This window comes from Propithecus coquereli, unplaced genomic scaffold, assembly GCF_000956105.1.
Source record: "Propithecus coquereli isolate 6110/MARCELLA unplaced genomic scaffold, Pcoq_1.0 Scaffold93, whole genome shotgun sequence".
In the NCBI taxonomy this organism is placed as follows: Eukaryota; Metazoa; Chordata; class Mammalia; order Primates; family Indriidae; genus Propithecus; species Propithecus coquereli.
Window position 1 is genome coordinate 5,072,402 of NW_012155618.1, and position 12,009 is coordinate 5,084,410.

General features: G+C 46.0%; 1 protein-coding gene across 1 annotated transcript in view; it reads left to right on the plus strand.

Moving 5' to 3' along the window:
- TACR1 (tachykinin receptor 1) overlaps positions 1 to 11,081 on the plus strand; it is a 141,305-nt gene extending 130,224 nt beyond the window's left edge. Inside the window, exons 3-5 of the mRNA XM_012664881.1 lie at positions 6,588 to 6,738; positions 8,839 to 9,035; positions 10,461 to 11,081. Coding sequence (XP_012520335.1) covers positions 6,588 to 6,738; positions 8,839 to 9,035; positions 10,461 to 10,752 — 640 coding nt within the window. The 3' untranslated portion in view covers positions 10,753 to 11,081. The remainder of the gene's footprint in view (positions 1 to 6,587; positions 6,739 to 8,838; positions 9,036 to 10,460) is intronic.
- The last annotated feature ends 928 nt before the right edge of the window (positions 11,082 to 12,009 follow it).

Genomic DNA, 12,009 nt, shown 5'->3' on the forward strand with positions numbered 1-12,009 from the left:
ATCCCTCCCCTCTGGTCGTACATCACTGTGCCGTGGCCCTCCCTCAGGCCATCGTCGCTTCCTGCCAGGGCCACTGCACAGCTCCCTGCAGGCTCACTGCCTCTAGCCTTGCCTGCCTGCATCCATGCTCCACCAGTGCCAGAGCACGAGCATCTGATCATGTTAATCCCCTGATTTTAAACAGGAGAAATTGCAAACTCTCCAGGCTGTCACACAAGGTCCTTAGTGATACGGTCTCCGTCTTCCTCTCCAGCCAAATCTTCCGATACTTCTTCACACAGCCACGTCCTGTTCAGTTCGAATGTCATCCTAGTACCCTCCCCATGCTGTGCTCCTCCCTCAGTGCCTCAACATTTGCTATCTTCCCTTCCTCCAGTGCCTAACTCTGCTCTGGGCATGCCTACCTCCTCCTTGTACATCAGGGCCTAGCCCAGCAGCCCCTCCTCTGGGAAGCATCCCTGACCAGCTCAGTTGAGCATCTCACTTCTGCATTCCCATTGTTCTTCACACACTTATGCACAAGCACAAAGCACTCTACCATTGTATTTAGGGTTATTTTTAATTTTTTATACATTAATGTATTTTATATTGTATCTATATTTATAAAGGCTCACTCCCACCCTTCCTCAATATCTCTCCTCCCCTTGAAGAGGTAACCACTGTCAACCACTTCCCGTGTTACAGTCTTTGGTGTTTCTCTGTTTCTCTGCAGACTGTGAGCTACTGAAGAAGTCACCAACTACTGGAACTCTCCTCAGTGTCCCCAGCCCCTAGCACAGGGCCAGTATATAATAGGTGCTGAATAAATACTTACTGAATTTATCAATTAATCAGTTGCAATTTTCACCTGCCTTTAAGAGAACTGCAAAGGGCTTTGGGATTTGACTCTAACCTCTAGATGTGAAAGTGAACCAAGAAATACTTGGGTGTTGCTTTCTTTTACTACAGAGAAACCATATTGATCTGCAGATTTTTCCAGGAAGTAAAAAGTTAAGTAAAAAGTCAAGCATCTTGCACCCTGCTGTAAGGAGAGTGAGCCTGAGGGACCTTTGAGAAAGGTCAGGAGGAATGAGGCTGCTCTGCATGAATCAAATGGGAGATGGCCCCAAAAGCTCTTGCTGCAAAGGGGGCTCTGGGGAAAGGCAGGTTCATGGTCACCTCATGCTTGCAGGACCATCCCAGGAGGTGGATTCAGCCTATTGCTTGTGGCCTAGGATGAAGTAGCAAAAGCTACAGGACCACAGGTTTTCACTCAGTTTAAGGAGGAACCAGTATCTGGAGTCTCAATGCCAATGATTCTCAGCACTGGCTGCACATTGAAATCCCCTGGGGAGCTTCTAAAACTCTGATCCTCAGGCTATACTCCAGGCCAGTTAAATCAGGGTAGGATCCAAGCACTGGAATGTTCCAAGGCTCCCCCCGGTGATTCCAACGTGCAGCCACGACAAAGCACTCTGTGCTTCAAACTTGAACTTACTACATGAATTACCAGGTAGTCTTGTTAAAATGCACATCTGAGGTGGGACCTGAGAGTCTGCATCTCTAACAAGCTCCCAAGGGTCACTGATGTAGCTCAGCTTTAGAGATAGTGAGCAGCATGTCACAGGGAGTATTCAAGAAGGTGCTGGATGATCATGTGGTATGAATAATGCAGAGAGAGTTAATGTACTGGATGGAGGTTGGGATTACATCAGTGCTCTTCAACATTCTGCAACAGCTGAAATCTACCCACCCACCCCCAAACAAAGTCATCCACAGAAATCAAATATATAAACCCAGCAAAGCAGAGTTATTTCATTAGACTGAAGATGGAGAACCCAGAGCTATGCCCTCTTGGCCTCTCTCTTCCCCCACCCCAAGACACTAGAGTCTCTACCAAGTACATTATGAAGACACTTAGATATTATTTAATAAACCTATTGATCTTGATTTCAAATACTGAGGATTATTTCAGAAATTGAAACTGTTGATGCTTTGAACAATGAGGTTACCCCAGCTAGTGAGACATAAGGAAACCTGGATTAGTGAGCATTAAGATATTAGGACATTAAGAACACAGGGGTCTGCAGGATTTGGAGCTACATGGTCTGTACTCAGCAAGCTTATCCTGCAAAACACGCCAAGCCACATTCGCCGCTTAAAGGAGAGAACTAGGGGGAACAAAGGCATGAAGTTGTTGCACGAGCCTTCTTTCTGAGTGTTCCGATAAGTCCATCAATGGATCACTGTGCTAGCTTCCCTCACATCATACCAACCCTGCACATATTTCATCATGTGGGGACCAGGCAGTCCTTCTGTCGCTGCCTCCTGCTGCCACGCCTGGTTCTGTCTCTGGCTCACTCCTGGCGCATCCTTGACCCCAGATCTCTTCTCCCAAAACAGGTATTAATTCTGAGAGCTGATAAAATCCTGCCTGGCAGGAATTTAGGCAATATCAGAATGAGAGCCAAACACGCGTGGCACTGCACAAAACAAGATTACACTGGTTCATTGACCCGCTCTCTGAAATAATCTCCACTTAACTACAGGATATGGTAAAAATTTCTCCCAGAAGGTATCATGGTGAAAGAAATGTATTTATTTTCATATTTTCTAACGACGGAATTTCATTCATTAGATCTGCATTCATTTAGAATTTTTGATAACCTAGACATGGTTTGGAGTAAGCATTTCCAATTTCCGTGTAAAGGTAAAGGGTGTTTGTCTGAGCGATACTTAGAAGGATGTGTTTAACCTTTGATCCCAGCCAAACCTGCCTTTTTTTGAGGGCAGGAGTGGTTGTCAAGGAGTGCCTGGCAGGAGTGAAAGACTGCAAACCTGGAGACCTAGAATGCCAGCTTGGCTAAATTTTTCTTACATAATTTCTTATTTAATTTTTTTATTGTGATAAAATACACATAACAAAATTTACCATTTTAACCATTTTAAAGTATACAATTCAGTGACATTAAGTAAATTCACAATGTTGTGCAACCATCACAACTACCCACTTCCAGAACTTTTGCTTCATCTCAGACTCTGTACCCACTAAACAGTAATTCCCGCCCCCTCCCTCCAACCCCTGGTAACCTCTGATCCGTTTCTGTCTCTGACTTTGCCTATTCTAGATATTTCGTGTAAGTAGGATCCTACAGTGTTTTTCCTTCTGTGTCTGGCTTATTCGCTTAGCAGAGTGTTTGCAAGGTCCATCCATGTTGTAGCGTGTGTCAGAATGTCACGTTTTAAGGCTGAATGATATTCCACTGCATGTACACACCGCATGTTGTTCGTTCATTCATCTGTTAGTGGACATTTGGGATGTTTCCACCTTTTGGCTGTTGTGAATAATGTCGGTGTGCAGATTCAAAAAATGCCTGCTTGAGTTCCAGCTTTCCAATTATTTTGAGTCTGTATGTAGAAATAGAATTGCTCGATCATATTCCTATGTTATTCTTAATTATCCCTCTTAGACCATGGAAAAGCCAACGGATGCTCCCTCTGACTATAACACTTTTTAGCTGAAATTAAGCCCATTTTTTTGTTGTTTTCAAAGAAATAACAAAGTCATTTTTCCTTCTTTAAAAAGGGAAGCATAAAAAAGACTGATAAATTATGTTTGCTGATTCATCTTAGCATTTTCATAATCGCCTGATCTGTGATTTCCCAAAAAGCACATTGTTTTAAAATGTAGATTTTATTTTGTATTCAGCTATGGTGAGGTCAACAGATCAGGACATGATCGCCATTGAAAAGATACTTTATTACTCACAGTTCCCAAGCTGAAGGGGCAGGGCCCATACCACTGCCATGCCACCCAGGAAAGCCTTTCTTGGGGTTTCTCAGGAAGGAACAGGTGAGGTGGGGTGAGCAGGTTTAGTATTAACTAGTTTGAATAATTTCAGTAGGCTCCAGGGTGTAGGAGCTGCCCCTAGTTGCCTGATGCCTGGCTTGGGGTGGTTAGGGCAGAAGAATAGTGTCCTCCAGCATAAGAACCCTATAAAGCAGGCTGGTGTGGGGTATGGGCTTTGGATTAGTTAGTTTGCATACAAAAGGCACCCTAGCTGAGAGTCATTTGTTCTTCTAGGAATTAGCTGGGCCTGAAAGGGGCAGTCCCTCCCTGATCAGAAAGGCTCCAGATACTAACGGGCAGATACCGAAACCAGAAAACGTGATTAATACACATTTTAATAGAGTCATTAAATCACAAACAACAATGGGATCCCAACAGGCTTCCGGACCTAGGATCTGAAGCGGTGGTTCTCAATGCTAGCCATCTATTAGAATAACTTGGGGAATTTTCTAAAATATAGCTTCCTGCTCCCACACCCAGGCCAATTGAATGAATACCTTTGGGCACTGATCATTTTAAGCTGCCCTAGTGATTCTCATGTGCACTTGGCGTTGAGAAATGTTGCCCTAAGATAACGTTTCTCAGAGTCTGAATCAGGAACAGCAGTGTCAGCATCTCCTGGGAACTTGTTAGAAATGCAGGTTCCCAGGCCAACCCCAGACCGGCTGAGTCAGAAGCTCTGGAAGGGGCCAGGCCTCTGTGATTGTACAAGCCCACCAGGCGATTCTGAAGCCTGCTGAAGTTCGAGGACCTCTGGTAAGGAGCATTGGTAGCAGTGTTCTCCCATCACATCCCTGACCCCAACAATCAGTGCCCAGCGCTCTGAGGCAATGCCCTGGCAAAGTCAGCTAAGGCGTATGGGTCACTAACCACATGTCAGCCTGCCTGAGGAGCGGCTATTCTTACAGGTAGGAGAAGTCGGTGCAACTTGGAGGTTCTGAGGTTCTCCCTGCCCCTGTTAGTCTCCAAACACTTGGCTTACAAGCGCTGTCAGTGCAGCAACCAGGAGATCAGATAGGAAACACAACATACAGCTATTGCTGTGGTAGCTGGAGAACCCAGGGGCCTCCAGAGGGAGTGACAATTCAGGAGCCTTTGAAAGCAATGTGAGACCGGAGCAGCCTGTCTGCACAGAACAAATGTACTTGCTCCCTGCTTGGCTGAATCTGTGGTTTGTTACTTAAGAGTTCTTCAAGCACCTTCAAATTGCAAATTTTAATGTTCGGAGGGGGCTGAATAAGTGGCAAAACTGTGAGGCGTTACAAAGAAGTGATTCAAAGCAAACAGTATATCCACAAAGGGGAAATTGAATGAATAAATGGGTTTTCCTTACTGGAAGAAAATCATTGCATAGGATAAGCACAGACTGTAAAGAGAGTAGAAGAAAAAAAATCATTGGGTGGGTTTTCTCCAGTGACAAGAAGCTGGTTCTGGGGGTCACAGACCTGCATTATAATCCCAGCCCCTCCCTTCACCAGCTGTGATTTTGAGCAAACTAATTCTAAACTTTGGTTTCATTATCTACAAATGGTATTATGATGGGACCTACTCAGTCATTTGCTTTGAGGATTAAATAAAATAATGCTAGTAAAATGTTTGCCTTGTGCTTTTTATAAACTCTCAATAAAATTTAACTACTATTTCACTATTAATACTATCATTAATATTATTATTGGCACAGTGACCTAGAGTAAGTTCCCCCAAATATTAGCTATTCTCATTATGATGATGATGATGATGATTGTTACGAATTCTGAGCCCTTCCATTATACTCATATCTAAGAAAAGAACTATAACAAGCCAAGGACCCTGTAAGAAAAATATCCTTTCTCAAAATTCAAAAATCATATTTGACTCTCCTACTTATTTAAGTCTCTTGCCTTAAACAGAGTAAAGTAAGTTTTGCTATATGACGAATCTCAAAATCTCAGTGGCTTAACACAGCAAAGGTTTGTCTGTTGCTCATTGCTCTGGTCAAATGTGAGTCAGTTGGCATCTGTCCTCCAAGTGATGATTCAGAGGCTCAGGAAGTTTCTATCTAAAGATACATTAAGTCCAGGATTAGAAATGGTTTACACTATGTGGCTAGTTCTAGGATTAGTCTTATCTCGGATCCTAGTTCTAGGATTAATCTTATCTCTCTCTCTTCCAAGCTAATTATTTTCAAACCCACAAATCATTTGTTATCTGGCATAAATTGGGGCTTATTAACTATCTTGGTAGTTTTCATTTGAATGTACTAGTTGGTCTACATCCCTGCACTAAAATTGAGCATAAGTGTTTTCTGACAGATGTGACTTGAGTGGTATCATACCCTCCTTCATTCTAGAGAATATACTTCTATTAATGCAGCCTATATTTGCATTCTTTTGGAGAGAGGAGTGTAAGTGATATTGAACTTAACATCAACTAAAATTGCCATAGGTATACAGAAAATTCAGTTCCCTTTCATCAGTGGTGCTTTTTTTTTCTTTTCAATTTGAACAGGGATCTCTATTATGGAAAAAGTCCACAAGAAAAACATAAATTGAAGAGATTTGCTTTCTCTAGTTTATCCATTAATATCACCCATCCACCCTACGCAGGTGGCAAGTCTCCCTGAGGTGTGCCTTACAGCCCGAGCTTATTAATGGCAAATGCTGAAGAAGGGCAGCTGCCACACCTTGACCACCCTGTAATAACAATAACAAAAACAAACAAAAACAAATCTGACTTAAGAAATACCTCAGACTGACCCATCTGGTTCACCTCGTTGCAGGTACCACATCTGCGTGACTGTGCTGATCTACTTCCTCCCCCTGCTGGTCATCGGCTATGCGTACACCGTGGTGGGAATCACGCTGTGGGCCAGCGAGATCCCTGGAGACTCCTCGGACCGATACCACGAGCAAGTCTCTGCCAAGCGCAAGGTGAGCAAGGGGCAGGCGGCACCTACCCCACCTGACACACGCAGCAGGCTGGCAAGCAGGGCTGGCAAGCTGGGGAGCCCCAGAGGCGGCAGCCACGAAACGTCCCTGTGTCTGGGGAACAGCGGAGAGGACCGGAGGCACCTTAGCTCCGTGTCATTTTAACCCAGGGCTGCTGCACAGGCATGAGCCAGCTTGCTTGCTCCTTAAAAGTAACTGCAGGCCGGGCGCGGGGGCTCACGCCTGTAATCCTAGCACTCTGGGAGGCTGAGGCGGGCGGATCATTTGAGCTTAGGAGTTTGAGACCAGCCTGAGGAAGAGCGAGTCCCCATCTCTACTAAAAATAGAAAGAAATTATCTGGACAACTAAAAATATATATACAGAAAAAATTAGCCAGGCAAGGTGGCGCATGCCTGTAGTCCCAGCTAGTGGGGAGGCTGAGGCAGGAGGATCGCTTGAGCCCAGGAGTTTGAGGTTGCTGTGAGCTAGGCTGACACCACGGCACTCTAGCCAGGGCAACAGAGCCAGACTCTGTCTCAAAAAAAAAAAAAAGAGAGAGAGAGAGTGCATGTAAGAACTGGCAAAAAGCCAAATAGCCTGTAGTTTGGTAAACAGTCAGTTTTCTGGTTTTGATTAATAGTATGGTTATGTAAGATGGTATCATGGAGTAAGCTGGGTGAAGGGTACCCGGGAACTCTTTGCACTACTTTTGCAGCTTCTTGAAGACCTTAATTAGTTCAAAATTAAACGTTGAAAAAACATTTTAAAGATCTTACCACAAAAAAGCTCCCCCCTTCTAGGCCCTCCATCTACCCGTGTGCACACAGACATGCACACAATGGTAACGGCTGTTTGTTGTTTCTTGTTAACACTTTTAGATCTTGGTATTTACAGGCCAAATAAATATATATTATTTTCTCTTATTTTTATACAAATAGCAAATACACACTGTTCTTTTCTTACTTTTTTCACTTAAAATCCACAAGATCTTTGAAAATCAATATACGAAAAGTTTTCTCATTCTTTTTCCGTTTGGTACTTCTTTACATAGTATTTCATTGTATGAATGCTATGTAGTTCTTTGCTGAAGATTTCTTGGGGATAAAAAGAATAGGGTTACATCACCCAGTGTCTTAGTCTATTCAGGCTGCTGTAACAAAATAGCCTTGACTGGGAACTTACTTCTCACAGCTCTGGAGGCTGGGAAGTCCAAGATCAAGGTGCCGACAGATTTAATGTCTGGTGAGGGCCCACTTCCTGGTTTGTGCATGGTGCCTTCTCGCTGTGTCTTCATGTGGCAAAAGGGGTGAGGGGTCTCTTTCAGGCCTCTTTAATAAGGGCGCTAATCCTATTTATGAGGGCTCTGCCCTTAAGACCTAATCACTTCCCAAAGGCCCCACCTCCTAATACCATCACCTTGGGGGGTAGGATCTCAACATATGAATTTGGGATGACACAACATTCAGACCATATCACCCAGCATTCATAAGACCTTCTTTTAAATCCCTGTTAACCGTCTGGGACTCCCTTGCTGCAGCTGTCCAGATCTCGTCCCTTCTCCTCCCCTCCCCCTCGGTCTCCACCCAAGCAGCCTGCCCTTGCCCTCCCTTTCCCACCCTTCTGCTGCTCCCCGCACCAGAACTTTCTCTCCAGAATACCCTTTCACCTTTGCTTATTAACGTGATCTCCCTCGGCTTCTCCAGTCATTGCCCAGAAGGATAATATAACGTAGCAGTCCCCCAAAATGAATGCATCAGAATCATCTGAAGGGTTTGTCAAACATAGAATTTGGGGGCCCATCCTTAGAGTGAGTCTGGGGTGGGGTCCAAGAATTTGCATTTCTAACAAGTTCCCAGGTGATGGTGATGGTGATGGTGATGGTGGTGGTGATGGTCCCGGGACCATACTCTGAGAACTGCTGACCTAACCAAAGTCCTTTAGCACCACATATTAAAGATCTTTCTCCTCCTCGAAAGGGGTGATTTTAAACACTTCCCACCCCATCCCACACTGTGCACAGTGAGTGGGTGGGAGGAGAGAGGAAGCAGCCATGAGAGGAGGAGGATGTACTGGTGGTCTCACCTGTCTCGCCCTCTTGCCAGGTGGTCAAAATGATGATCGTCGTGGTTTGCACCTTTGCCATCTGCTGGCTGCCCTTCCACATCTTCTTCCTGCTGCCCTACATCAACCCGGATCTCTACCTGAAGAAGTTTATCCAGCAGGTCTACCTAGCCATCATGTGGCTGGCCATGAGCTCCACCATGTACAACCCCATCATCTACTGCTGCCTGAATGACAGGTGGGAACCCCATCCCCCACACTCTCTCCAGGGCCCACAGACCATCTGTCCACACAGCAGCCAAGCAGCCACCCTGGACTGGCAAAGCCAGCTGTGAGACAAGATGGAGAGGTGGGGACTGCTGCAAACTAAGCACCACACTATGCAGCCCCTGCTGATTGTCACCAGGCAGGAATGCGAGCCCAGGGAGGACTGATATTTTTTCTTTTCCAAGTGGAACCAGAAATCTCAGGGGCACGTGTAATTAAAAACCTCTGTGATTGGTGCATAGAAAACAGGCCTGAAAGCTGGATCCAGTCTCGAGTCCATGTCCTGTGAGTTTGCTCACTCTGCCCTGTGGATCCGGTGGAGAGAGAGAGAGGTGGCACTAGATACCATCCACAAAGAGCACATTCTCCCTTCTTCTGTTCTCTCACTTTCCTCTTCCCATCCCATCTTATGATCTGGGCAGCTTTCCCCAGTTTCTTCCATCAGTTCTAGCAGCACAGGGTAAGCAGAAAGGTTTGATTCCTGCCCTCACCTGGTCAGATGGGTTGGGGAGAGCCTTCCTGCAGCAGAAGCCAACCTCAGACAAGTAGCAGAAGGGGGAGCCCACGGGGGGTGTGGGCATTCAGGAGTCCAGGAGGGGCAGGGACACAAGGCCACAGCAAGTCTGTGATCCAGAGCACCATCCCAGCCTCCGGGTGGGGAAGGAGGCGGCTGAGGAAGAGGACGAACAGGTGCTTCACAGCCTTTGTATCCATCAGTCCTCAGCCTGTAAAGTGCCTTCTGTGAATGAGACACTCGGGCACTATGAGTCTGGGGAAAGACATTCTCTTCAACTCGTCCAAATGGTCTCTGTTAGTCTGACTCACAGATTCATCCTTCTCCTAAGAATTTGATGACCTGCCTAAACTTTTATAGGTTAAATCTCCGAGCATGTCTTTGAGTAAAGGCTGACTCTCTTGTTTTACAAACATGGAAACTGAGGCAAGCTGCAGGAACATGACTGGCAGGAAGTCCCCTTTCAGTCAAAGGGCTACTACTGAGTGAGAGGACTGAATCCTGAGATGTGTTTTTACCACTCAGTGACTAGCACGGTACCATGTACATGGTAAACACTTGGTGCATGTTTTTTGTGGAGTTGAATTGACCCCAAGCCTGGCTGACCCCACACCAGAGAAGGCAGCATAGTTCAGCGGCTGCCCTCAGTAAAGGCATGCATTTCACATGAAACTGAGTTCTAGTGTTGAATTTTTTTTTTCTGATCTTGAGTTTGACCTTGATGATTGACCCTTAAATCTTTTTGGCCTCAGCATCTCCAACTGTCAGTTAATTTAAAAAACAATAGCAGAGCTCCACTTGGGCATATCCATGTGTTAAAGAGCTGAAGGACCTCTGAGCAGGAGTCCCCAGGAGTCACCTCTTCATCTGCCCTCTCTCCAGGTTCCGCGTGGGCTTCAAGCACGCCTTCCGGTGCTGCCCCTTCATCAGCGCCGGCGACTATGAGGGGCTGGAAATGAAGTCCACCCGATACCTCCAGACCCAAGGCAGCGTGTATAAGGTCAGCCGTCTGGAGACCACCGTCTCCACAGTGGCGGGGGCCCACGAGGAGGAGCCGGAGGACGGCCCCAAGGCCACACCCTCGTCCCTGGACCTGACCTCCAATGGCTCCTCGCGCAGCGACTCCAAGACCATGACAGAGAGCTTCAGCTTCTCCTCCAACGTGCTGTCGTAGGCCACAGGGCCTTCAGCAGGTACAGCACCCCCGTCTTTGTCCTGCTTCACATCATGCATAGATGCTTCCTCGATATGGAGACCATCAGAAACACCCTAACATTCAGGCCGCGGAAAGGGTCAGAATGATGTAGAGAAAACATTCCATCCTAGAGCCTAAAAATCTGGATTCCTCCCTGTCTTCACCACCTCCATGCTGTGTGACTCAACGCAAATCATTGAGCTTTGCTGAGCCTGTAAAATGAGAAAAGTTGGACTAGATTTTCCCTAAAGCCCATCCCAATACTCCAGAATTGACTTTGGCTGCATGCGGGTGCTCCTTTCAGGATGAGTTGGCAGCACAGCCACAGACCCAGCGGACCCATTTGCCTGGAGCCCTGTCTGACTTCAGTCGCGTTGTTCTCAGTCACACTCAGATGAGCTCCCGCAGCTGGTGGCTCACATCACACCAGCCTTCATCTGACAGCATAAACAAAAGAAGGCTGCGCAGAAGATGTGAATGAGAGATTTAACCCTGTCTTCTAAGCATCTGTGAAAAGAAGGCATTCATTCATCTGACCCTTTTTGACATCTCAGTATTTCAATATACTTAAACATCATGGGATTGAGAGCCCAGGTTCTTCTACAGGATGTCCCCAGTGACCGTCCTGAGCAACCAATGCAGGCAAAACATGTCCACTGGTACCTGCTAATGGCTGTTACAGACCGAAAATCAGGAGACTTGCACCACACTTAATCTGTCTGAGCCTCTTTCCTTATTTGTAAACAATGGGGCTGAACTAGATAATCAAAGCGTCCCTTGGAATATTAACTTCCTGTGGTTCAATGATTGTCTGAGTCTTTTGTTTGTTTGTTCCACCAAAAAGATGGTGGTCTCGGAAAGAATAGGAGCAGTAAGTCTTATGACTGATCCCCACCTCCTGGAGATGTAGCCACTGCTCAGACCATGTGTAACTATCCATCTCAGACATTATGTGGTTTATCCTAAAACCCTGAGTACCTTCTTTCTCCTGGAAGGTCTTGGCCTTTGACAGAGCAGGAGGCTTCATGCCAAAGCCTGCATCTCTCCAACAGGCTTCAGCTGGCTGATTTACATAGCTGGAGAACACTGTAAAGGAAGACAAGCATGTGGGCTTCCTGCTCTGGCCTTTTGGGTATTTTAGGGCAGGGGCCCTAATCCAGATTCTTAACTTTATACTTTCATAAGGCATGTGCTCAGACATGAAATGAGCAAGGATGTGGCACCCTGCAGCTGCAC